The sequence below is a fragment of the Xiphophorus couchianus genome, chromosome 22, assembly GCF_001444195.1.
Source record: "Xiphophorus couchianus chromosome 22, X_couchianus-1.0, whole genome shotgun sequence".
NCBI lineage: Eukaryota > Metazoa > Chordata > Actinopteri > Cyprinodontiformes > Poeciliidae > Xiphophorus > Xiphophorus couchianus.
Window position 1 is genome coordinate 13,084,555 of NC_040249.1, and position 26,650 is coordinate 13,111,204.

The following is a 26,650-nucleotide window of genomic DNA, read 5'->3' on the forward strand; positions in this document are numbered from 1 at the left end:
AGGAAGAGGAAGCGGGGAGACATGCCCAAGGTGCCTAAAAAAATTCATCACAAGTGATTGTTATTTCAGAGTCAGGCATATTCCCTAACCATAAACATCCACACATACCCGCTGCACTTTTTATTTGGTTCTTTCATATATTAAAAAAAGGAGGATGACTGCTTTTGGGTTTTAGATTGACTGTCGGGCGGGTTAATTGCTCGTCAGGGTGTGTTAGGGGGTCCACTTTACAAGGGCTTGCGCATGTAGAGCACTCACAAGGCCAAATTTTTGATTTTGTTCACAGCAAGGGGTCCCGCGATTTATTTCGCTTCCTCAGATAAATGATCTGCTGCGGGACCCTTTCAATTAGTTTTAAAGCGCTTCTGGGACGGCAGAGCGCAGACGCCATGCGTCTCTGAGGTGGAGACAAAATGAGGCTTCGAGAAGCAGCTGAAATTTAGAAGAGGAGTGCGGGATTGGACTAAACCACATAAAGTGCAGAAAATCCCTTCTAATGGCGCGTAATTGGTTCTGTAATATCATTACAGGCGGATAATGGCCAGTTACAGGGCCCCGCGCTATTAAGGGTTTCCCTGGCGTGCAGCGTTTATGTTATTAAAGGGGGAATATAATGATATTTTAGTTATTAAATGCGCGTAATTAATTTATGCACCACTGAAAATAAAGTTGTTATTATGACCTCGGTGAAGTGCGTGGAGAAAATTGAAATCAAATAAGAGTTGATAACTTTATCCCAACATTTGGTCTAGACTACTCTGACAGAAGCGCAGGGCTGAAGTGTGATTGTTTTCTGTCAGCGACATTTCTCTGAATCCTCCGATGATTATTCAAGCGCCTGTAACGACATTACAGAGCTCCGTGTCAGCGGGCAGGAATTTTTTTTTTCTTTTTTTTTTACAATTAGACCCACTAGTCTTGCTAATTTTGTGACCCGAATTAGGACCTGCACCTGACATTTCTCAGATAACTTAAGAAATCATTATTTCTACAGTTTTCCGATATGCTGCACAACCAGAGGCTGATCTTCATAGGTAAAATATGGCTCACTGCTCAGGGCGCTATAGATTAGGGGACACCTCAAGCACTCATAAAAAAAAGTTAGCAGTCTTTTTTTTTTTTGTAATTTGCATGTCTGATAAATGACAGGATTTCTACAGGGTCTTAAGATGGAAATGTAATGATCTCAGTTTTAGGCCTCAAAGAACATGTGGAGTGGAGATTTTCATCATCTATTGTAAAATCAATTTAGTCATGGCTGGGATTTATGTACCACTTGCTTTTTTTTCTCCATTTGATTTTTACAGTGTGCAACATTTCTTTAAGCTTTTAAAAGGAGATATGCATGGTGCCAGGTTATAGCAAAAATCCCTAATTGCTCCCTGAAGCTCCTGGACATCTGATCGTAATCAAATATGATCCAACAGTTTATGAATTGGTAAAAAAAAACAATAAAATTATTAATTACATTCATTAGTCAAATCTCACCAAAACCAAGCTAAACAATCAAACTAGAGTCCTACAGACAGTTCATAAAAGCATTGCTTTGCCTTCATCAATAATGAAAACAAATCTACTTAACAGCCTTTTTTTTTTTGCTAAATGTGCAAACATTTTATAACTAGGACATTTGGCAAAATGATACAGTCTAGTAAATAAATCAAATTACTGCATACATTTTCTACGTGTGTTGTAGTTCTGGCTAAGGAATTGCTATATTACACCATGACGGCATCATTTAAAGAGCAAATAACTCTGAAAGAAGGAATTTATCGGCCTATTTTACTGCAAACCTGAACAGAAATCGGCTCCATACGCTAGTCAGTTGTTTAACAGAAATAAAATCAAAACATGTTGTCACCTCACAGTAGAGTATATTAATGTCTGACTTGAAAACCACATATTTCAGTACCTACAACCACCTATTGATATACGTTATGATTGTTACTGTTTGGGCTTCAGCTCAAAAAAGTGGAGGCCTGAAGAACGATGATTCCACAATGAGTATTTTGTCCTTGTGTTTCATGTTGATAGCAAAATAAAAAAATGCAAAAAAAAATTCTCATATATTAGCCATGTCTCTAACCTGATTCCTGATTTTTGTTTTTACGAAGAATTTTGAGAAGAAATGTCAAAAATCTGAGATTAAAGTGAGAATTCTTCTTTTTTTCAGTGAGTGTCATCTTCTTCCAAATAGTCACCATAAAAACATTACTTACCCTAATTCAATGTAACTATAAATGTTAAGAACACATTCAAGTAAAATCTGACCCCCCTTTCATTTTTTATATAAAAACATGAACTTACAGATGTTTATTGCACAAAAAAAATGCAAGAAAAGACAAGAGGTTCAATTCAAGTAAAATATAGTTACTAATTTACTACCGTATTTTGCATTTTACCTACAAAAAGGCAGGTAGAATTTTTTTCCCCCACATGAAGCAACTTAAAGTCCGTTTATTCAGACAGACGGATCAGTCAGTCATTAGAAAATTCACCCAAATCTGCTGTACAGTAATATTTATAAAGTGGCACATTTTCCCCTTGATAGAAAAATATCACAAATCCAACAAAAGTGAGGTGGTTTAAGTGGAAACAATTCACCTGACAGCATATGAGGTAATAAGGCTTGACAATATGACACAAAAACGAATTCAGACAGCTAGATTAAAATGAACAAAAATCATGGAGACGTGTGCAACAGAGCTACAACTTAAGTTTCAGACAGAAAACTGGCTTTCCTAGAAAGAGTCCCTAAAGCACCATTTAAATGTTGTATTCCTGATTGATGTCATAATATTTTTATCGCTGTTTGGTGAGTATTTCACAAATAAAAACATTTACAAAAAGACATAAGCTTCATCATAAGAGGCTAATAGCTGGAAGTTTTTTGTTTTTTGTTTCCCCTGTAGTTGACAGTCATTCCTCTGCTTCAGCGAAAGTTCTCCTTCAGCCTCCAGATGCCCTCCTGACCGCAGGTCCGGTGAAAGTCACAGATGCTCCTGAGCAGCTCTCTGAAGACGGGCGCCTGTTTCTGGGTCAGTCTGGGTTTGAAATACTCCAGCACCTCCTGCGTGGTGGCCTCGCCATCCACACTCGCCTGGAAGGCCACAAAGTTGCGCAGATCCACCAGCAGCTCGTCGTGCTCAGTGGGGGGAGCAGGAGGAGAGCTTGTTCCTGGAGCTCCAGGGCCATTCTCCTCCTGTTCCTCTTCTTCCTCCTCAGCTGCTGCTGCTGCTCCCTGGGAGGAAGGCTTAGCGATGTGGTTTCGAGCTTTCATCTTGGCCAGCAGTGAAGTGGACGACAGCAGGGCTGAGTTTGAATCATTATCTGCTCCTTCCCCACTAAAATGAGCTCCTGAAGTTGGCTTCTTTGAGATAGACTTCTTCACAACAGCAGCATCCTAAAAACAGGAAATATTTAAGTGAACACACAAGTTTACAAATTTGAAATCGACTAAGTACAGAAACGTGTGATGCCGTTACCTTGCATTTAACAGAAGTGGCGACAGGCTGAGCAGAAGACGTGACTAAGAGTGAATTCTTCTTTTGTCCAAAACGTTTTCTGAGAAAAAAAAGAAAAAGAAAAGCAAAATATAATGTTTGTTTGAAATGGAACAAGCAAAGCTCCTGGTAAACTCAGCAGAAACACTTACTTAGTAGGCGGAGGAGGAGGAGGTCTGTTATAAGCCAACCTGCACTGCTGCCGAGAAATCTTAAGGGCTTTGAGTGCATCTTTAGCCACCCTGTTGGCTTCTGCTTCCACTAGAACATAATCCGGGTTGGATGACTCCATGATACTGTCATGTTGCATCACACTGTGGATACCTGAGGAAGACCAAGTAGGATGAATAACCCAGCCAAACATAAGATCCCCATCAAATACTACAGATGCGCATTGAGCCTACCGGATTTCCTAAAGAGCTTTGCCAAGACATAATCGTCGCATTTCTTCTGGTCTTCTGTCGAAGTCTCTTCATTTTCTTGTTTATTGAAAGTACGTTTCTTCACCAGATGAGAGATGCGGTGGCCTTCGAACCGAGCATCCCGGGAGTGCTTCCGTTTTTTATGCCTGTGTCTGTCCGTACCCGTGGAGTCACAGTGCTTTCTTTTTTCCCTGTGCTTTCCTCTGTCTTTGTCTCTGTGCTGGTGGCAGCTGGTCGAGGTTGGGCTTTTGTTTGCTCTCTCAACTAAACCCGAATCATTACCATCTCTTACAAGAAGCGTATTTGGAGAATTACTCATCTCTATATTTTTTGCATTTTGGTTTGTGCTCCGACTGTCTGTTGGCATGCTTGATTTACCCTGAGAGTTTCCACTGGATGGAGATATGGTGGAGTGTCCTAATGATAATGCGTTTCTGTTCTCTGCACCGGATTCTCTCTGTTTTCCTGCAGATGGTCTATAATCATGGCTGATGCCGTTGATGGAGGGTGAGGACTTTAACCTGTCAGGTTTCTTGGGTACTTTTACGTCAGACCCAGTGCCTGTTGAAAGACAAAAACTTAACTTGGTAAGTTTGTTCTTACATCTTGTTCGGAAGATTGTCACAGGTGCATCTCCATTATACAGAATATCTACAAACACTTCATTTATTTTTCTAATTCAACTCAAACAGTGAAATTGATACATTATATTGTGACGCATCTGCAGTGTTATTTGTTAACTTTTGATGAATATGGCTTTGAAAATGTACTTTCACTGAAAATGTTATTATTCTATTAGCGCAATTTTAAAATTTTAGTAAAGAAATATTAAATGTTGACTCCGCATGGGTCATGTCATCTGCTGGACTTGGCCCACTGTGGATTTTTAAAGTCCAAAAGTCTGAGCCACCATCTAATAGGACATTTTGGACAATTTGATTCTTCCCTCTGTAGACAAGTTTTATGGAGACATTGATTTTGTTGTCCCACAGGGCTTGGCTCCAGCCTCCAGTCAAAAGTACCAATAAAGACCATAGCCACTGTGATTCACTGACCAACAGACAGAGACCTAAATCTCACCGATAATCTATGAAGTATTTTCAAGAGGAAGATGAGAATTACCAAACACAATACAGAGAAGATGAAGGTGGCTACTAAAACCTGGACTTCCTTAACATCTCCACATAGCATCAAGCTAATCACCAGCTTTGATGCAGTAATTCATGCAAAAAATGCCCTGAAAGAATATACTCTGTAATACTTATGGAGTATATTCTTTTCTTCCTTTTGTATACTTTTATGTTATTGCTTAAGTTTCTAAGAAACTGATTTTTGTGGTTCTCATTGTCTGTAAGTCACAATCATCAAAATGATCAGTAATAAACACTGCATTAAATTTATGCATAATTTGCACTTTTTCAGTTGAATAACTACACTAAATTACCTTTTTGATTATCTTCTAACACATTTAAATGTACCAGCATACAGTTTTTACATTAAAAAGCACCATAAAACGTTTCTCTGGTAACAGAATAAACAGACAGACCTGCAAATATGGCACTGGTCTCTGTTCCCTGCGTTCCGTCGGGATCAGCCAAAGTAAAAAGCTCGTAGATGTCATTAGACTTGAAAAACCGTCTTTGTTTGGGATCCTTTAGAATGCGATTGGTGAGAAATTGCTTGAAGATTTGCCTGGATGGCAACAGATATAATACAGAATTAGACACTTGTATCTAATTAGTTTTTCCTTTTTAACTCAGCAGGCAATTTTGATCATGTCACCGCAGAGTAGTTTGGCTGATGGATGAGAAAATTAAATAAGTTCACTGCTGCAGGTATCAAAATAGAATCCCTGCAGCTCTTCAATCTGCTTTTTTTTCCAAGAGCTCCGCACCGACACAAGCCAAACACAGCAACAGTTTCAGACTCCTCAATTGGCCATTTAATATTGTAGGAAAGCGTTTCAATTACCGAGAAGTGGGACAGTGCAAATAGTAAAACTGAACTGAGGTAAACGGTAAGAAACGGGGATCTGTGAGGTCAAAGGGGAACAAAACTAAATACAAAAATGTGTTAAAATCTCAGGTTTTCTGGAATCTATTATGTGTGTGTAACAGAGCGATCACACACATGTTTAAAGTAGGTATTAAATCACCTGTGGTAGATTTTCTCTTCAATGGTCCCTGCAGTCAGCAGCCTGTAGATTGTTACCTGCTGCTTTTGACCAATCCTCCACGCTCGCTCTCGAGCCTGTGAACGACAGATCACATCGCATCGAATCAAGCACAGTCAGTATGAAAGATGAAAATGCTCTGTATTGAGAAGCAGCTACAGTAACAGAGACAGACACGTAGATATAAATATCTGGAAGAAAATAAAGACAGGTAAAATAGAAACAATGGCCAAACGTTTGATTGATCTCAGCATCACGTAACACTGGTAGAAATGCCATCTGTATCCATCTGTCTTTTATTTTAAAAAAGTTTGCATTCATTTGTATTCAGCACCAGTGACTTTTTCAATCAGATTTAGGTCTGGACTTTAACTGGGCCATGAATAGGCTTTGATCTAAACCAGGGGTCTCAAACTCCAGGCCTCGAGGGCCGCAGTCCTGCAGTTTTTAGATGTGCCACAGGTACAAAACACTGGAATGAAATGACTTAATGACCTCCTCCTTGTGTAGATCAGTTTTCCAGAGCCTTAGTGACCTAATTATTCTGTTCAGGTGTGGTGCAGCAGAGGCACATCTAAAAGTTGCAGGACTGCAGCCCTCGAGGACTGGAGTTTGAGACCCTTGATCTAAACCATTCAGTTGTAGCTCTGTGGGTTTGTTTAGTGTTGCTGTACCACTGAAAGGTGAACCTCAAGTCTCAAGTCTTCTGCAGCATGTCATTTTATTCCTGATTGCCATTCATTTAGCTTCACTCATCTTTCTATAAACTCCATGACAAAATTTCCTGTTCCTGGTGAATGAAAGCGTCCCCACAGCATGATACTGTCACCACCACGTCTTATGGCAGGTATGATGTGCCTGAATGAGCACAAATCACGTGTTGCATGAAGTCCTAAACACACTTTGGTCTCCTCTGACTGGAGGACCGTCTTCCATGTTTGCTGCGTCCTCTTCTCGTGGCAGTTTGCCACACAGCATGCCGGATTAGCTCTCCTGTTGACACACCTGAGCAATGGATACCTGCAGCTTCTGCTGCAGGTATCCATTGCACCGGAGGCCCGCGGTGCAGTGTCACCACCGGCCTCCTGGCTGATTAGGTATGGAACTGATAAGGGCTTTTTCTTTAGCTGGGCAGACATGTCTTGGTATGTTTGCAGACGTTCAAACTCCTTGTCAGATGTTCACAAAGTGGGATGTGGTTTTAAAACCTAAATCTGCTTTAAACTTCTCCAAATCTTGACCCCTGACCTGTCTGCTTTAAGATGCTGTTTGTTCACTAATGAGCTCTGAGGCCTTCACAGACCTGGATTTATACTAATTACAAACAGGAAGACTACATATTAAGTAACTTCTGAAGGCAAACTAGCATTAACCAGAAGTTGCATTTATTTCCCAATTGAAAATATGTACATAAATTCCCAAGAAAGTAAAACTGTAGTTTGTTGTGACAAAGTTTAAGAGGCATGGCTACACTAGCGAAGGTCTATATCACCAGAGTAATAATGCAGCTGCTAAGTGTTTTATTTGAATTATAGTATGCAAGTGTCCAACCTGTGTGTCGGTGCTGGGGTTCCAGTCTGGATCATAAATGATAACTCTGTTGGCTCCAGTCAGATTGACTCCCAGACCACCAACTTTAGTGGTCAGCAGGAAGATAAAAATGGATTTGTCCTGTAACAAAGCGCAGCCAGGGTAAAATGTCAGTGGTTAATAAGCAGCATTTCAACAGTTTCTACACATATTATTGTGATAATCATTGGCAAAAATTACATTTCATCACAACATCTCAAACTCCTGACGTTAATAAAGTAGTTCATCCTTTTAGAGCACTAAGCAATAATTAAAACACATTACAGTTCTAAAGTACCTTTAAAGATAAACATGTGCGCCGAGCGATATTTCCACTAATCACACACAGATTAAAGAAGAATTTCCACTCTGAACAACAGATTGAACATCAATTAGTGTCTCCACCTCAGGCTGAGCAGCGGTCCACAGCAGCACTGTGTCCCTAAGGACGGGATTTTCATGGGAAACACTCAGAGCCATTAGGGAAGGTTAATCCTTACCTCGTTGTAGCGAGCAATGAGCGGCTGTCGGGAAGCAATTGCGGTCGTACCGTCCATTTTCAGGTACGAGTAGTCCTTCTCCCTCACAAACACCTCCAAGATGTCCAGCATCTGTACATGAGGGAGACGGTGAAGAAGACGGGGAGGGGGAGAGAGCAGGGTTTGAGGTCTGGATTAGGTCTAAAAGGATTAGAGCAGATTAATATTACATGGACAGAGATGCCGACAGGGAGGGTCTCAGGTTTCCTCTGAGGTTTAATCTCATTGGTATTGACTGCAACAGCTGGGGCCTCTGTCACATGCACACACTTCCTCTGTCTACGACACACTTACGCCAGGAAATGTGACATCACGATCTAATAAGAACAAAAAATAAACTCTTTATTCTGCAGGGTTCTGACATATTTTTAATCTCTAAATTTCGTACTTTTCCAAAGAAGAGAATTTTGGATACAAATACAAAACTCCTTGACGAAAGTGTTTACAGTGGTCAGGATTTAAAAAGAGAGAAATGCAAAAATAAGCAATGACTGACAAATTTTAAACTTTTTCAAAGGGAATAGTCTGAAAATGTAAATATTATTCAGTACCCTCTTTCTTTCCTCCTTACTTAGCATGACCTGAGAAATACCTAAATCAAATTCTTTTAAGAAGCCTTATTCTCTTAATAAGAAGAAGGAAATATTTGTGTTTGCGTTCCTGACCTGTCTAGACTGAGTGAAGAGCAGGACCCGCTGGCCCTGTTTGAACCAGAGGCGCAGCAGCGACTCAACCACCATCAGCTTGCCCGAGCGTTTCCAAAAGCCAAAGTGTTCCTCCTCGGTCAGCTGGTCCTCTGGGATTCCCCTCAGGATTCGGGGCCCGCCGGAGAAAAGGTCCGGGTGGTTGCAGATCTTACGCAGCGCAATCAAACCCGAGAAAACCTACGGAGCAGAGGAACTGTTCATTTTGAGGTTGTGCAGTGCTGTGCTTTTAAACAAATAAGCCCATTTACTTTAGTCAACAGGAATGAATTAAATTATTTATTTACAGACAATAAAGGCTGTGTTTCATGATGAGGGCCCAGTGATCACTGCATTACTAATGGTGGTTAATGGACTGAGAGTGACCACTGAATATGTCTTCAGGGGGAGTGGGCGTGTGTGTGTGCAAACAATCTGGTCACCCATGGCTCTTCAACCACGTCCAGTTGGTCAGTTGTGATAAATGGGAGCTTCTATTTCATTTATTAAAATATACATGTTAGGATATTTCAGAAGTAAGATTCATGTGGATTTTTCATTTAATTCCTCAGTGCTGCTAATCTCCAGGGGCTTCGGTTTAATTATGAATCCAAACGCCTCAGAGCCCAAGATATCAGAAAAAAGAAAGAAACAAAGAAAGATCCACTTGTTTGGCTCACATTCTTGGCTCTGATCAAGAGTTTGAGAAATTTTTCCACATTCTTACAAGCTGAACCAGACAAAAATATCCAGCATTTCTGGTCTGAGAACACATGAAATGTTGATTAATTCAAATCAGACAAATTTAAGGGACACAGTCTTGTAATTCCTTAATTTCGAGCTGGATTCAAAATTAATACTTTCATAAAACAACTTGCGGCATTTTTTTTCCTCTTTTGTACTTTGTAGTCCTGGCTCAAACCTCAAAAACTTAAATCTCATAGAAAAACAGAAACAGCACCAAAAAAGCAGATTGGTGCTTCTCTGTACATTGCAAAAAACATATACAAAATATATATTTTCTTTGTCCACAACTTGATTTTACTTTAGTCGTAATACATAAAGAAAGTTCAAATCACAAATTGTCTGCCTAAGAAATTTGTTGTCAATATATTAACCATTAGAATTTTTGTCCTGCAGAGGATAGCGAGGGGAGCTGAAATGACTTTTGGACAGACCCAACCTGCTCATTCGTCTCACCCACTCAAGAAACTTTTTCAGCTGCTGCCAATCCGACAAACGATATCAGGAACTTTAAGACATTGAACTTCTGGTGAGATCAGGGGCCTCATGCATAAAGCGTGCGTGCGCACAAAAAATGTGTGGCGTTGCATTTTCCGCACAAGTCGGCATGTATAAAAATTTACCTTGCATCAAAGTTTCCGTAAATATACGCAAATTTTTTCACTGGCGTGAAAATGTGCGGCAGCCACGCAAACTTTTTCTGTAAATATACAACTTATGTACATGGTTCCACTATTTAGAATAAACGTCTACATTCCCACTCAAATGACTCTCTGACTCTCTGTCTGCCCGGCTGAAAGTGCTACTGTTCAAACAGGCATTTGCATGATCCCTTTATTGTTTTATTTGGATTTTTTTTTCTTTAAAATGTATTATTTTTATTTTTGTGAGGAGACCTTATGTGTCCTGAAAGCACCTTTTAAATAAAATATATAATTATTATTATTATAAATACGTATACTGCGTCAAACAAGGACGATGCCATGGTTATAGCTTCACGTGTTGGCAAACTTCCGGGTGTTTATACTAATTTACATATGTATTTATGGGTGGCGACAGGGCGGACCAGCAGCTGCGCTCAATTTCCCACAACTCAGGATGTATAAAAGAAAGGAGCGTAGCCACGTGCATGTGCGCGGTTTTATACATTTTTTGTGTGCCGCACTTGTCTAAATTTTTCTATACGCCAAGTTTTAGTGTGAAAACTGTGCACTCTTTTATGCATGAGGCCCCTGGTGATTTACAAAGCTCCACTCATTTACAGTGGAGTTTTGAGTGGATATCCAAAATCCACTAAAACGGATTTTGGATATCCATTTTATCCAAAATGGATAAAAGATAAAATATTTTAGCCATTTTGTGTTTTAATCCATTTGTGTTACATTTATTTCATATTTTTTCTACTTTCTCACTTTGTTTATATTGTTTGGTATTCAGTCAAGTGATGAAATGTTCAGACTTGATGACTAATTCCAGCAAAAAGCAAAGAAGAAGACGTTTAACTCTTAGAGTTAAATATGCAGATTAGAGATTTAAGAAGAAAGCAACATATATCCTGAATAAGTTTTAAACTTTTGTGTTAAAAAAAATAAAAGAATTAAAAGGAGTTCCAAAAACCAGAATTATGATATATGATATTTTATGAGTTTTAAATTAGACTTACCTGCATGTCACCATTTAGTATTTGGTAGACTTCTTTGGAATCTAAGAAGCTTTGATAAACCTGCCGCTGCTCATCTGTTAATCTGCAGAACAGCACCTGGACACACAAACATATCAGGACAGAGTAACGGGCAGTGAATGTCCACTTTAAAGGCCCCTGATGAAGTGAAGTGAGTGAAAGGAGAAATTAGTGGGAGCAATGTGATTTTGCTTTTTTTTGTTGTTGTTGAAGAAAACACCTTCCTGTGGGACTGATTTAATGAGCTGAAGTGGACTGAGCAGTCAAGCAGCATCAGCCACGAGGACAGACCAGAGACCAGCCACTTTAATGAATACCAGCTCCTTTTACTTTACAGGGACTTTATTAGCTGGGTTCACCTGACAGCAGCCATGCTAGGTCATCAGATGCTCAAAGACTGGAAACGTAACAGAAAAACAGGGACATAGTGGAGAGGATTTAGGTTTGAGGAGTACCTGCTCGTTTTTGTCAGGCAAGGAGAGGTTGGCCTTGACGTCGTCCTTCATTCTCCTGAGCAGGTAAGGATTTATTGTGTCCCTCAACACACATGCACACTTGAACGCCGTCTGGACCTACAAAAAATGACAACAGGCAAATCTCAGACATGAACACACACTTCAAAGTGTTTCAGACTTCACAGTTTGAGTGGCTTGATTGTCTTGTTTTGACCCTTGTGTTGCCGTCCCTCTCAGGACGGCCAGTAAACATTGACCAGAACACTTCCACTCTCAGGGGACTCGCGCCCTCCTCTTTCATCCTTGGGACTGATCAGCTTTATTGGAAACAGAGGGGGAGCTCCTGGTTCCATCCTCAGGAACCCCCGCTGTAAACACTCTGCTACACTTTATCTAAAGCTAGCGCTAAAAGCCAGTTAGCCTTTTAAACATTAACTCACTGGGGGACCTGGAGGGGGATCAAAGACACCACTGGCGATGCTGGAGGGGAAAATAAAAAGGAGGGATCCAGAGCTAAATGGAGGTCAGAGAGGGAAAGAATCAGAGGAGGGCAGTAGAGGATCCAGCGATCTCAGCACAAGCTGCTGAGTGGAGCCACACGGGGCTGCGAGCAACAAGCTCCGATAATGGATCCCATTTCCACACACTCATCAAGTCCAGCCCCAAACACGTATGTTTTCACTCACATCTGTCTGTACATACGTGCTTTTAATGTAGCATCGAGCGGCTGCTCTGCGACTTTCAAGATTAGGATAAAGCAGCAGAGCATTGCCCTCTCTGACCATTTAATAACATTAATAATTAGTAAAGGTTTTTATTATCGACAGCGGAAGAAGCATCAATAGCCATCTTAAATAATTAAATCTATACAGTCAGTGGGTTATTAACGATTAGACGCTAATGACAAAGAGCTACAATTTAGCTCGCTGGCTCTTCATCCTCTTCCACTCTCACACATTAGGGAAGAACTCAAGTTTCTTTGCACAGACCTACATTATCCAGGCTTAATAGCTCTGTTGCTCCACTCTCCTTCCTTCTGACCGGCTTCAGTCCAGCCACGCAGAAGTGTGCAGAAATGCATTCATGTGAGTTTGCTTGCCACCTCTCCTTGTCATCAAGTTAAAAGGGATTAAACGCCTGACAGACCACCTTCATCACACAGCAGCGTCATGTACCTGGACAGGTGATGCGTTGCTATATCCTCCCATAGTTATTGGCACAGAAAACTGCTCCATGAAAACAGGAAGTGTCCCTAGTTTGCCAGGGAAGACGAAGTCAAACAGAGACCACAGCTCCTTCAAGTTGTTCTGCATCGGTGAGCCGGACAGGATGAATCTGTGAGGAGTGCGAAACTACAGGGAAGAAAGCAAGAATATGGGTCCACATATTAACGACACAATTAATGGCAGAAAACTCCTCAATGCTTCTTATTGTCTCACATCATTGATCTATTAATGCTTTAAAAAGAGCAACGCCTCATCGACAACACAGCGGTCCCACTTTTGTCTGTTTTCTCTCTCTTTTACATGACTTACTTTCACTTTAATTGAAGCAAATAAAGATAAATTAAATTGAAATCTATTTTATTCTTAAAAATGTACTTCTCATTGTGATGACTAGTGAGTTTGCTGATTGGTGGAGGGTTATCTGTTTAATGAGTGTGTTAAGATGCGTTCTGGCAGACAGAGACTCTAATCTAGACAAAGCTTGGTCACAATTTGATATGTTTGATAATTTTTGTAAAATGAAAGCATTTGAAATATTTCTCACCTAATCTAGATTGCCTTTCAACATTCTCATGATGGCTTCTTCTTTTCACACTGAAAACTTATTTGTACTGCAATAAAGAAACTTCAGTACATTACCTACTACCTATAAAAGATGGAACATTACTGAACTTTGTGCATCCTCATTAGTGTGTATGCGTGCGTGTACGTGTGTGTGTGTGTGAGTGAGTGAGTGAGTGAGTGAGTGAGTGAGTGAGTGAGTGAGTGAGTGAGTGAGTGATACCTGTTTGCAGGCGACAGTCACACCAGCATTTGGGTTCCTGATCTTGTGGCCCTCATCCAGTATAACATAGTGCCAGTCATAGCGCTGTAAGATGTCTTGCAAATTTCTCACTGCTGAATATGATGTGATCAGGATGCCATGACCCGCTGCTATCTCTGGAATCAACTTTTCCTGCAGCATAGAAGTGTAAAACAACTTTTTTATTTTTATTTTCTATGCTGCAAATGATGAGCACTGGAAGGGCAAACCCAGACCGGAACCAAACTCTCTACATACAGACCTCTAGTGCCTCCCAGAGGACATTAAACACTTTAAGCTAAAACATGGACACCAGCACACACAAATAAAAACATTACCTTGTTGCTGGTGAAAGAGCCGGTTTCATGCAGGACCGCCACTCTGAAAGGAGGCCACCAGGTGTGGAACTCCTTCACCCACTGGTGCATCACAGTGGCTGGGCACACGATCACCGTTGGACCTAAACCGACGTATCTGGAACCAAGCACGAGAGAGAAATGTTTCAGCCCAGACAGGTGATCGAGAGGTAAATGAAAAACGGAAAATGAGCTCGGTTTGCATGCAACTTCATACTTCTTAAAAGAAACAACACAAAGTTTTTCTGCAACTGTGTCTCTAACTTAAGAATCAAAGGAATTAATGGGACATATCCTCAGCTCTTCTGTAAAGATTTACAATTCCATTGTCAAACACACAACAACGTGTACTAATGGGCTGGTATGACCCTCTGACTGGTGGAAGCTATTGATACTGGGCCATAATTGAGTTTGCAAACAATCAATTTGTGGGCGTCTATAGTAGACACAGTATTGACCATCTGGGAGACTCCACCCATCAAACGCACAAAGTGTCATTTGTGCAGCGAAACCCGATTATCTCCAACACTATGCCGCGCTTTCTGTGGCTGATTAGCCGTCCTGCCCCGCCTACATTTCACGAGTCAAAAGGTTCATTTTAGGAAGCCATGAAGACGCTAACAGTCTTCCTCAAACACACACAGGCAGAGCGTAAGTGTTTTCTCTTATGTCTGCAGTAAGAAAGTGAGGAGTCTGATAATTGAAACACGTTTAATAATTCAGACGAACACTCTCAAGCAGAAATCCTCCTGATCAAATATTCATACCATACAGACACACAGTCTCTGGACACAGTTTATATGTGCAAGTGTGTGTGTATATATGCGTGTACCTGTAGTTGGACCCTCTAGTCCTTAGTTTACTGTAGCTTAGTCCTGCCAGAAAGCTGATGACCTGGATGGTTTTGCCCAATCCCATCTCGTCTCCCAGGATGCCTCCTGCCTGCTGACAGTGGAGTTCCCACATCCACCGCACACCGGTCTGCTGGTACCTAGAGGTGTTATTAATATGTTGCAGGGACCAAACACATCCAAGTTAACAGATGTTAAGGAGTTGGCTGACAAAACACACACATTCTCCCGACAGATTTCTTTTTTCGTAACCACTAATAAATTATCAATGAACCCATTCGTTTCTTTCCAAGTTATCGAAATATTCCTGTTTATTATCATCTTATAACAGACAACCAGAACAGTGGGAGAACTCTATGACAAAGTACACTGATAACATTAGTGGATATATAGTGTGTAAGCATTTGTGGATACCTTATGATCTTCCTAATTGTAAATGTTCACACTGAACCTACTTGTACAGTTTTTTCCAAAGGAAACCAGGAACTTTGAAGCCTTCGTCAAACTCTGCGTCACTGTCGTCTGTAAGCTCCTCCCCTCTTTCTCGCTTCTCCTCTCGTTCTCGAATCCGCTGTCGCTTCCATTTCCTAAAACAAGGAAATCAATAATGAGCATGTCTGCACAGTAAATCAGTTTACATATAACAACAATTGTATTTATTAATGAATTTGCAATGCACTTTAAGAAAATGTATTGATTGATTACAGATACGTGGATGTTTTCATATGTTAGTGGGCCGTAAGTACTTACGCTGAGCACAGTGGAGATTTTGCAACAAAATAAGTTATTTTAAAGAGGAGAGTCTTAACAGTGCAGGGGAGAGGGCAGTTAAAGGCACAGTCGTCATCCAGCAAATGAAGATTGATACAGACAATTAGCAGTGTGAGTTCCCCAGAAAGGTGTGAGGTGTGCAGGATAAGAATCCATCTTCATTTGGGCCCGGTCCTGTCACCCTGTTACAAAACCGGTCCTTTAGCTGGGCCTGGGAGACCGCACTCTCTAATTAAGTCAAGACTAAGCATTGGTTCAGTTAATTACACTTTTCTGCCCCCACCCCGCTTCACCCCCTGCAACCCAACCAGAAATCCAGCCCACTCTAATAATATCATTCTTCACATGAGCCCAGCCTCACCACCATGACATGTCTGCCCATTTGTATTGACATTTAGTTGCTGAGAGTCGAGAAAAATACATGTGCCAACACAATTTATTTGGCAGCTATAAATATGAAATCTCATTAGGGCTGCTCTTCCATTTATTTGAGCATCGGGGTGAATGAGAGCATAAAACCATGTGCAGAAGGATAATTAGGCCAGTGCAAGAGCAGAGAAGAGAAGAACCGATAGTGAATTTGCTTAGTCAAGAAACAGCTGCCAATCTCATCTGGGATTAACTCTCTCTCTCTGCACTACAGAGCCAGCAAAACCAACTGCTTTTCACCTTAAATAAAGTCAAGAACAATAGCCTATTTACAAAATTGCCATTGCAAATTCGATGCAAAAAAACAAAAAAAGTCTAAATCTTTTCCTGGTTGAAAATTTACAAACATGACTTGATGCATAAGAGTAGCTGATACAAAAACTTTTTTTTTAACCTCTGCATACACTCGTAATTTGAGAGAACTAATCTTACCTTATTCGCTGCCTGTAGTAGTCCACATCCCCGTCGTCTTTATGTTTTTTTGATCTACCCCGGTTATTGTCGTCGTCGTCTGAACTCTCAGGGGAGTATTCATCCTCACTGTCGTTTTTCTTCATTTTCTTCCTTCCTGTCCCCACAGTTTTCTTCTTGTACGGTTTTAGTTCATATTCGTCATCCTCATTGCTGTCCCCAAAGCTCTCATTCATGGCTTCCCTTTCCTCCAGGTCCAAGTCCAGTCCCTCGTCACTGGGCAGGTACTCTGACCCCTCGCTGTCTGTCTGCTCTCCCTCTGTGTGTTGTTTCCTCCTAGGCTTAGGAAGTTTTGGCTCAGCCTTGGGTCGAGCCTTAGGATGGGTTTTCAAAGCATTTATCTGCAGCTTTCGCATGCGCTTCTTCAGTTTTTTGTCCTTGGGTGAGGAGACGGTTTTTCCTGTTTTGGTCCTCTCATGAAGGTGGAGTGCGGAACTTTTCTTCTTCTTAAGAAGAGGTACCTTCTTCCGCTCTGTGGCCAACTTGGCCTGGTCCGCGAGGTACTGGTCAAACGCAGAGTTCTCAGCCAGCATCAGTTTCCGAGGCTCCTTCTTTACCTCCTTCTGTGGGATTCGGGTACCGAAAGGAGTCATGTGACCTTTCCGGATGAGTTCCTCCCATTCGGTCTCCTGTGCCGGCATGAGCATGCTGCCAAGCGTGGATGGTCCAGATTCTGGTAAAACACACAAAAATGCATAGTTAGATACATTGATATTACACTCCTATGGTATGCTTTTGGTATCTGAAACCAATATGTTAGCCAGAACTTTGTGTTCCTGTAGGTTGCCAGGCAGATCGGACTTGCTTGTTGGGTCACAATTCAGAGAACATATTAACGCCTCAAACTTTTTGTCGTACTGCTCAAACCATCCCTGAACCGTCTTTTGTTTTGAGGCATGGCAAATTATCCCGACAAGAGAGACAACAGTCATTTCTGAATATGATTTCCATGAAATGGTGCAAAAGGTAGGTGATACTTGTCAAGTTAAAATCCACTTGGATGTAAAGCCTCAAAGTTTCCCAACAAAACACAACCTAAAGACACAAATTCGTTTTCTTCCCATATTGTCTCTTGATGCCATGTGTCTGCAACTCTATCACAGTTTTCAACCAGTAAACTGAATGACACTTAACGGTGCAAACATAAATAACAGTAACAATAGAAAAGATTATAAAAAGGACTTTTTCTAGAAACTGCCTTTAGTAAAGCGGGGCATTTTTATTTTAAATAACTAAATGTGTTAATTGCTTGCCATTGAGCCTCAACAGCTACAGTGTATAATAATTTTATTGCGTTACATAACTGTTGCTCTGTTTTCATGTTAAGATAAAATCTTTTATCTCCATCACACCTAATAGGCAGCAACAAACAGGATCCAAAGTCCTTTGCAAATGTGTGATGACACAACTGACTGGAAACAAACCACAGACAACATTGTTTTTTTCCAAACAAGGTTTATGTTATTTTCTCTCTCCCAAGTAAAGTCTACAAAAACAGTAAATCTGGAGAAAATGGGAATCATATATTGTGATCAGGTAGCCTTCTTTTGTGCTTTAAGTTATTAATTTTCAGCTAGGAATAATTTTTAAGCTAGTCCTTTCAGATAGTTTTCGTTTTCCATATGTAAAACCATCTGAACTGAATTACATAAAAATAATTTCTGCCTACTTGGAAATATTCGAGATATTTGCGTCAAAATATTTTTAAAAATCACATAAGGCATCTCTCAGCAGTGTATACATTTCTTAGAAAGTACATGTGAAAGCAGCGAAATGTAAAAACATAAAACACATCACCTTCTTCTTCATCATCTTCTGCCAACAACTCAGCTTCCACTCTCTGAATGTCCTCTCCTCCAAGTATGGCCTGAAGTCGCTTCTGTTTCGCTCTTACTTTTTTCAACTGTTTCTCCTGAAACACATTTTTTGTGCAATTAGTGTCACTGTTTTTATTGATCAGTTATTTGGCGTGGAATGTATACATATCAGGTTTACCTTATTTTCTTTCTGTCGTTTTACAGACTCAATTTTCCTGCTGATATCCTTGCTGGAGGCTGCATAGGGAGACAGCTGCTCAATAATCTTGTTGATGTGTTTTAAAGATGATGTAACAGACCTGCAAGACACACGAGCAAAGCAGAATAAGCTTTATCAGTAAACTGCTGACTGTTGCTTAAAGATAACAAAACAAACTGACAAAACAGCAATGCAAAGTTTCTATCCAGGTGAAAATGCCTTAAAATTCCATACATTTCCAGTCTGAAATTTAGATGGATGGATGAACAACAGCTAAATGGATGGGCAAACAAGTAGATGGATAGAAGAATACAACTATTCAGACAATAGGACACACACTAACAGCTAGACACATATTTTCACAGATTTTCTTTCCACAAATACCCAGAGTTGGAAAATTTTTTAATAAGTCTTCATACTTTCACAACACACAAGGGTTTTTCTCTATATGGCCTTATTTTTTAACATATTGGTCACTAAACACATAGATAACAGTTGTTTTCTCAGAAAAATCTCAATAAAACACTTCATTAAAACATAAAAACATAGCAAAGAACCAAATCCAACCATTTACAAACAGTGTTCCTCACCTGACATCATCTAGCACAGACTGGTACTCCTTCTCAGCCTCAGCTTTCGCCGCAGCCTGACTCGCTTCATGGATCGCCTCATCCACTTGCTGCAGAACACCTTGCTCGAGGACATCCTGATCATACACAAACACACCAAGGCCTTGCAGCTCATCTGCTCCGGAGCTGGCAGATGCCACTTGGATGCGCTGACGGTCGATCTGCAGCAAGGTCCCCGACCGTTTGCCAGCTAGACGTGCCACACATATCATGTCAGTAGATTAATTGAATCCGTTTTTTGAGATTTTCTTCTTCTTACATCAGTTATTCCTGCCAACACGTAGCATAGCTTACCAATGTTACCCTCCCCGGGTCCAGTGTTGGCAGGGTAGGCTGCAGCTGCCTCAGAACCATGACCGTTCTCAGGGAAAGTGCAGACTGCAGATCCTCTTGCAGATCCATCCTCCTCCAAACTTCCAGGAGTGAGAGCAGCACTAACCGGGCTGGAGAAGGAGGAGGACGCCTGGGGCTCTGCAGCTTCTACAGGCATGATGATGAAGCTGCAAACAGAGCAATTAGGATGTGGAAAATACGTTCCTAATTTTAAACAACATGTTTCTTCAAGTATCTATGAACAATAAAACTGAAGAAAATCAGTATTGGTCTATATATTACATTGTCCAAAAGAGACATTTTTACAAGTAGTTCACAATTAGCAGCACTAAACGTTAGCTTTCCATACCATACATGAACTGCTTTTGAGACATATAAATTATTAAGGGATCAGTAATACATAAATACTGATCAACTTTAATAACACCGGCACTAAACACATTGTATAATAGAGAACCGAACAACATATGAAGTTACAGGTGTGGATATAAAAGAGTAATAAACGTCAGACCATTGAAAGGTCTTCTATTGTTTATGTGGCTGTGCATATGTGCTAGCCGGCTAAGCTAACAGAGAGCGGAACACATCATCAGCTGTTCGGCTAAGATCGCTAATCTGCTCTTCAGCGTCAGTTAGCTAATCATAAATTACAGGATAAATGAAACATCAGAACGGTCTGTAATAACGTCGGTACATTAAATACAGTAACTAAGCAACGATTTAAAATGTCACTCACAAGAAATGTAGTTACACAACATCACCAGCTCGTATTATGTCATGTTGCTTGCTAGGCTTCCTCAAAGCTTCCTTGCATAGACAGACGTCCCATGAGCGTCGATGATACGTCATCGTGGCTGCCATATTGCGAGTGGCATTTTTTCTTTTGTTGTTGTTGTTGAACCGTCACAGAAAGTTTCAATCAAACTGTGACTTTTGTGATCTGTTGTGAAACTGCAAGGCATTAGGAGCATAAGTCCAATATGCTTACAGTTGATGATAAATAAATAAAAATAAAATTCTTGATGTGTTATAGATCATGCCAAAAACCGCTACAGATCCGGATAAAAATATAGTTCGACCAGTTTTTTGCTGTTTATTTTAAATATGCAACAATTAACATAAGCAATTTCTTCGAATAAAAGGAAGGTATAGTCTTCTGCTTATTAATGAGCATTTCTACCCCAACTTGCATTGGCTTGCAAGGTGAACTTGCCACCCACAACATGATGAAACCCAGTTATTAAAAACTCTGTTTTTACAGCTTTTATGCCACTTGGCCTCTAGATGGCGCCATAAAACAACTTATTTTAGTTAAAGGTGACCCGGCTAGACTTTAAACCATAGACTTAAACAAGTGGCTCTGTGCGAATCTTAGTGGAAGTGAAATTGAGATGGAAGTGTATGCTTTATTTATTTAAAAGTATGTTACTTGTTTTACTATTTTACAGTTTTATAAAGTCGTTAATTTGTTGGTGGTAAAAAATAACATCTGTATAAATTTACCATGTGTTTCTAATTTTCTCTTCCGTGACTGTTCAATCTATTATGTTGTAATTAGACAAATCATGAGATTAAATGCTGTAATGTTGTTTCATACCACTGACCTCCCAGGGACTACAAATGGAAATTGGTCTATGTGGCTAAATATGCTGAATAATGAAAAGCACAGTGGAGTTAAATAAAGCAAAGTAAGGTTAACAACTCACAACAAATGTGGTAAAGACTGACGGAATGTGGTGTGGATTTACCTTCAGAGGACTTCTAAATATAATTGGTTGCAAACTTTTTGGTGAAACAATGGAAAATATAGGATGAGAATTTTTTGTACATTTACCTATGTTATGTATAAACAGCTTTGGAAGAAGATTAATTGATCAGCCCACATTGTTCTGGCCACACCTTGAAAATGCACTGCAAACACTAAAAAAAAAATACATTGCAAAAACATTTTTATATAATGTTTCAGTTCTTGCAGACCATGCATGTTGCAAATTTAAATATTGCCAAGTATTAGCATTCTGAGAGGAAGTTTATTTCCAGTTTCTTGCAACAATAAATGAAAGACTTAATTAAAAATATCTTTCTTGCTTTGCAGTAGGGTGGTTGAGCAGAGTAAAGTTATCTTTACAAATTGCATTATCTGTGTAAGCAAACAGAGCTATATAGGGGTACGTTGCTGTCACACTTGGATTAGAAAGTGCTGCTCGATGTGGGTCGCCTTCAGTGGAATTTCTCCAGAGAAGCTGGAGGGGATTTAGATTTAAAAAGTACTGAACCACATAAAAAGTGTGTCATAGCAAGATGTGGGAGTTTAATTTGTGGAGGAGCTTGTAGTGCTGAAGAGATCAGGTTATCAAAAGATGTCTTAGAGATACATAAACTTAAACAAACTATCCAGTTTGAGATAAATCACCTATGATCAGAAATAGCAAATGAATCCCTTCACACAATGTTGTTATTGTTTGGTTGAGTTGCAAGGAGGAATGTATGTAAACCAGTGGATATAAACCTCCATCTTTCACATTGCCAGCCAGTACTCACCAACCTTTATCTCCTGTGAGGAGGAGATAATATTTATGAATTGGTTGTGTTTTCATCACATCATAATTTAGGCAAATTTCCTCAGGTTAAGCTTAGGTGACAGACCACACCAGGCTCACAGGATTTACTGCATAACAAAGATGTTAGTCTGAACTTTATGCTTTCTTTTGTTTGCAACTCCCAGCAGTTTGTGTGCTGGGGGTTTGCAGATTTATAAGGTGTACAAGGGCAGGGTGCAAATCTCAGAGGGACGCACTGAAGGTTCTGTTAATGCTGTCACTTTACATTGTGACAGTAGAATAACAAGCACAGAAAGATTTAAAGAGAAACTTTTGTAAGTTTACATTTAGGAACGTTTGTCAGGTTTGCATTTCAGCTCTTTTCCATCAACTTATAGCTCCAACAACATGCTGGATGTTTGTGTACACAGAGCAGTCTGTGAGTCACCGTAAATGGACTGGAGCAAGTGTGACTTTTGGTTTTCTCTGTATTCTTTTGGATAGTCGCAAAAATACAGAAGTGTTTCACATTTTTTATCCCTACACACATTGTAAGATAAGATTGTTTAAAATCGTATGGCCTTCTGCTCCTGTATGTTTTAAGTATAAGATAACCTGAAATGAAATTTAGTTGGGCTTCTGTACAATAACAACAAAGGCATTTTGATGCTGATTGTGAGTTTATAAAAATATTCTTAAGACGGGGGGAAAAAGTCAAAAGTCTGTTCCTAATAAAATTGTTTATCTCTACTGTCAGTATTTTACTTTGTTTGTAAATTGTATTTATTCTTTGAAGAGTTTCAAACATTTCCACTGGAAGATTTTGAGTTTATCTTGACAGCTCCAATGATTAACTTAATCTGGTTTTATACTCATGTTGAATCTTCTTTATTTAATTTTTTTTCTTTATAGAAATGCTCTTGTTTTGGAGTTTGCGTCTCCTAAAAAAGACACGGGTACTTCTTGGTGTTACAAAACCAAATATATTCCTAACTAATGTATTTAATGATTAAGGCCAAATTATTTTGTTTCTTTTTAGATTTCAATGAAATTTTATAAGTCTTACAAGGAGGCTTTGTTATTTCTCAGTTTGTGTAAATTTCCTTTTTGCAATTCAAAATTCCTACATAGTCTAAAGACAGACAATGTAATAGAACTATAGCTACAAAGGCTTTAGTTTTCACATACAGGAAGGAAAGAGCAGAAAATTGTAACTAATATTACGCAGTAATGACATACAGTGCTACCAAATGCCCCATTCTGCAGCTGCTTATTTTCTAACTAATTAGCTAATAATTATAACTTGGGGCACCTGTAGACCTCATAAGTTCCCAGTTGGTCAGAATATGATTAAGTATATTAAAACAAAATATATATATTAGGGTAAATTTAGCACAACCCTTTTTGTCAATGTAGAACTTTATAAACTTTACAACTTTCATTCTGAAGCACATCTCAACCTATTTTGAAAGGCAAACGGGTCCAGTTCATTTCCAAATATATGAAGGGAAATCATTAAAATTCATTCAAATCACATAGAAATACTCAACTTCAGCAATGATGCAATATAGTTAATTCAGTGTCAAAACTGTGTGTTGTGGGTAGGAATCACTACAAGCAGCTAAGTGGGACAATTACTTTGCCACAAGCAAACGTCTGAGGACATAATGGGTCGACATGAGGACTATGATGCCAAGCAAAGCCACAGAACTGTCAATAAATCAACAACCGTAAAACCTTATCATGTCTATATTAATGTATGCTCTAGCCAGACTTTGCTCAGCACATGAACTGGCGAGTTTGCAGGGCTAATACCTCCCATGTGCTCTCCTGTCTCTCTTAATGTGTGTCTCATTTTGTGTCTGACAGTAATTACAGAGGTGCTCTGGGTTCTCATTGTCTGGGTTCTCATCTGGGTCCATCAGACCTCAGTCATGCTGCAGCAGAAGGTTTGGGTCCATCTGGTTGCCATTTAACTGAGCAACAGGTGTGTGTTTATGTTTCCAAACTGCCACATTACAACCTTACACTACTGTGCTCCTGTAAACATCACAAAACTGGTTTAGGAGATTAACTTTTTTAAAAGACTGAGCCTAAGGCAAAAGAGGACAATCTTCATCTCACTAAAAAGGTTTATTGCAATCCCAAATCACACATAGCTGCCTGAAAGCTGGATTCCACATTCATTCTGTCTATCTGTTCAAGGACAGCCTGTGTCGGTGGATTACTGAGAGTTCACGCAAAACTGTGTATTTAGCGGACCCCAACACAGCAGAGACAAACCACACCAAGAGAAATCAGGATGAGGCCAGTGTGGTGATCTGACATGTCTCACAAAAACCACAAGTACCCTAGTTAGGCCTCCGTCTTCTCTGTATACACTTTTCTCTGGCGATACCATCTCCCGTTTGATGTGTGTTGGAGGAATTGAACTTGCAATAGTTGCAGGCCACAGGAATGCAGTCTGAACTGTTTGGATGATGTGCAGTGGCAGCGGTGCCCCTACTTGAGTCTGGCCTGAAACAAGAGCTGATACAAGTTGAAGAAATACAGAGCAGAAACTGCTAGACTGGTGACTCCTGAGTTCAATTCAACGTTGCTTTTCATGGTTGCTGTTTCGAAGTGTTTATTTCGCAAACTTTAAAATGGAGCTCCACAATTGTCAAGCTGGTGATGGATTCACTGACAGGTTCCTTTTGTTTAAACAAAAACAGCTTATCTGTCAAGTCCTGGAGAAGTTATGGAGGTTGATAAGTGGACAGAGTATGGACTCCCTCCAACAGGCAAACATCCAGCTTATTAAGGTTTGGTAAATCTCCCAGTGCATTAAACTGGGTTATGGCTATCTAATTTGTTAAAGTCCCACAGGGAGAAGGGATAAAGGGTCTGGCTTTGTCAGCAATTTCAGTGAGTTCTCAAATGGATCCATAATTATGTGTGCAACATGCTTCTGTCATTAAACTGTCCAGTGTTCACAACATAACCTGCAGCTTTGTGTTACTAAAACAGTAACTGGGTGAGAATCTGGGTGTAGATGTGGGGAGGCAAGCAGCTGAATGGCTGATAGAATACACAGTGAACAGGGAAGCAAAATATAAATACCAAAGATCATGACATCAAGACTTATATAGTGAAAATTAATATTCCTTTATTAATTGTTTTGCCAGTTTAACAACAAAAATGTCAATGTATTTTATTGAGATTTTATTTGATTCCATAGAAGTGCAAAATTTGCTTGAAGAAAAATTGTACCTGGTTTTCAAAATAAATTTAAAAATAAAAATCTGGGGCTGCACAGTTGGTAGCACTGTTGCCTTGCAGCTTGGTTCCCAGGTCTTTCTGGATGGAGTTTGCATGTTGTCCTTGTGCATGACGGGTTCTCTCCGGGTACTCCGGCTTCCTCCCACAGTCCAAAAACATGACTGTCAGGTAAATTGGTCTTTCTAAATTCTCCCTAGGTGTGAGAGTGTGTGTGCATGGTTGTGTGTCCTGTCTGTTTCTGTGTTGCCCTGCGACAGACTGGCAACCTGTCCAGGGTGAACCCCGCCTCTCGCCCAAAACGTTAGCTGGAGATAAGCACCAGCACCCCTCCTAACCCTTCTAGGGACAAGGGTGTTAGAAAATGGATGGATGGATGAATAAAAATCTGAAAAATGTGGCATGCAGACATAAAACCTTTTTTACAGTAACATTGTAGGAGTGTATTTCTATTTGCTTTGCACTTCTGTTGTCTGAATTGTTTTCTCCTTCTCGCTTCCAAATAACCCAAGCTCAGTTAGGTTGTGTAGGGAGTATTTGTGAACATCAATATCACAAATATTGTGATATTTGCAATATACCCTTTGATCTAGGGTACGGACTTTGACTGAGCTGTTCTAATATATAAATATGTGAATGTGAATCTCTTAAAAGCAAAGCTTGTAGTGTTATGTTATTTTTTTTACCTAATCCTTCTTTAAACATCTCTATATATCCCTGACCTTTCTGTCATGCTGAAATTAAATTACACACAGATGAACTCCATTTACTAATTAGTCCACTTATAATAGCAATGTGCTTGATTTTATTGAGGGTTTTCAGTGTAAGGGGGCCTGAATAAAGTTTGAATGCAAAAAATGTGAAAAAGTTATATGGGTAAGAAGACTTTTGAAAGGTAATATGGAACTACAAATAATAATAATAATAATAATAATAATAATAATAATAATAATAATAATAATAATAATAATAATAATAAAATCTAAATTATGTTTTCACACAAATGAATGTGTGAAAAAAGAAATGTAATAAATTTGTCTGTAAAATCCAAGCCTCACAATACAAAATATTAGAGTCAGATCATTTGCAGATAGATTTTATGGAATTGTTCCCACATGGAATACATCTATTTGAACAGCTCTATTGTTTGTTGTGTTTTCGGTGTCTTTCCAATGAAAACCATGTGCACCATCAGCGTA

At 39.7% G+C, this 26,650-nt stretch overlaps 1 protein-coding gene across 2 annotated transcripts; it reads right to left on the reverse strand.

Moving 5' to 3' along the window:
* Window positions 1-2,145: 2,145 nt before the first annotated feature.
* Window positions 2,146-20,475, reverse strand: ercc6 (excision repair cross-complementation group 6). Of its 2 annotated transcripts, none has more exons than XM_028007381.1 (22): window positions 20,390-20,475; window positions 19,615-19,820; window positions 19,282-19,510; window positions 18,671-18,791; window positions 18,478-18,587; window positions 16,637-17,350; window positions 15,460-15,591; window positions 14,986-15,144; window positions 14,136-14,271; window positions 13,780-13,950; window positions 12,945-13,121; window positions 11,770-11,886; window positions 11,297-11,392; window positions 8,872-9,090; window positions 8,168-8,278; window positions 7,650-7,769; window positions 6,081-6,175; window positions 5,472-5,617; window positions 3,908-4,486; window positions 3,656-3,827; window positions 3,486-3,564; window positions 2,146-3,403 (listed from the first exon to the last, which is right to left on the reverse strand). In XM_028007381.1, the coding sequence occupies exons 2-22, from the start codon at window positions 19,808-19,810 to the stop codon at window positions 2,933-2,935; spliced, it is 4,350 nt and encodes a 1,449-aa protein (XP_027863182.1). In that variant the 5' UTR covers window positions 19,811-19,820; window positions 20,390-20,475; the 3' UTR covers window positions 2,146-2,932. The 2 variants fall into 2 exon arrangements, with proteins under 2 accessions (XP_027863182.1, XP_027863181.1); XM_028007380.1 differs by having other exon boundaries at window positions 16,637-17,348; window positions 18,473-18,587.
* Window positions 20,476-26,650: the final 6,175 nt, after the last annotated feature.

Coding starts and splice junctions, on each gene's coding strand:
- ercc6 (XM_028007380.1), bottom strand. CDS start 19,810: ATGCCTGTAGAAGCTGCAGAGCCCCAGGCGTCCTCCTCCTTCTCCAGC. Junction 11,887..12,944: donor GCAACGCATCACCTGTCCAG/GTACATGACGCT, acceptor CATTTTTTGTAG/GTCCAGACGGCGTTCAAGTG. Junction 9,091..11,296: donor TACTAAATGGTGACATGCAG/GTAAGTCTAATT, acceptor TCTGCTCCGTAG/GTTTTCTCGGGTTTGATTGC.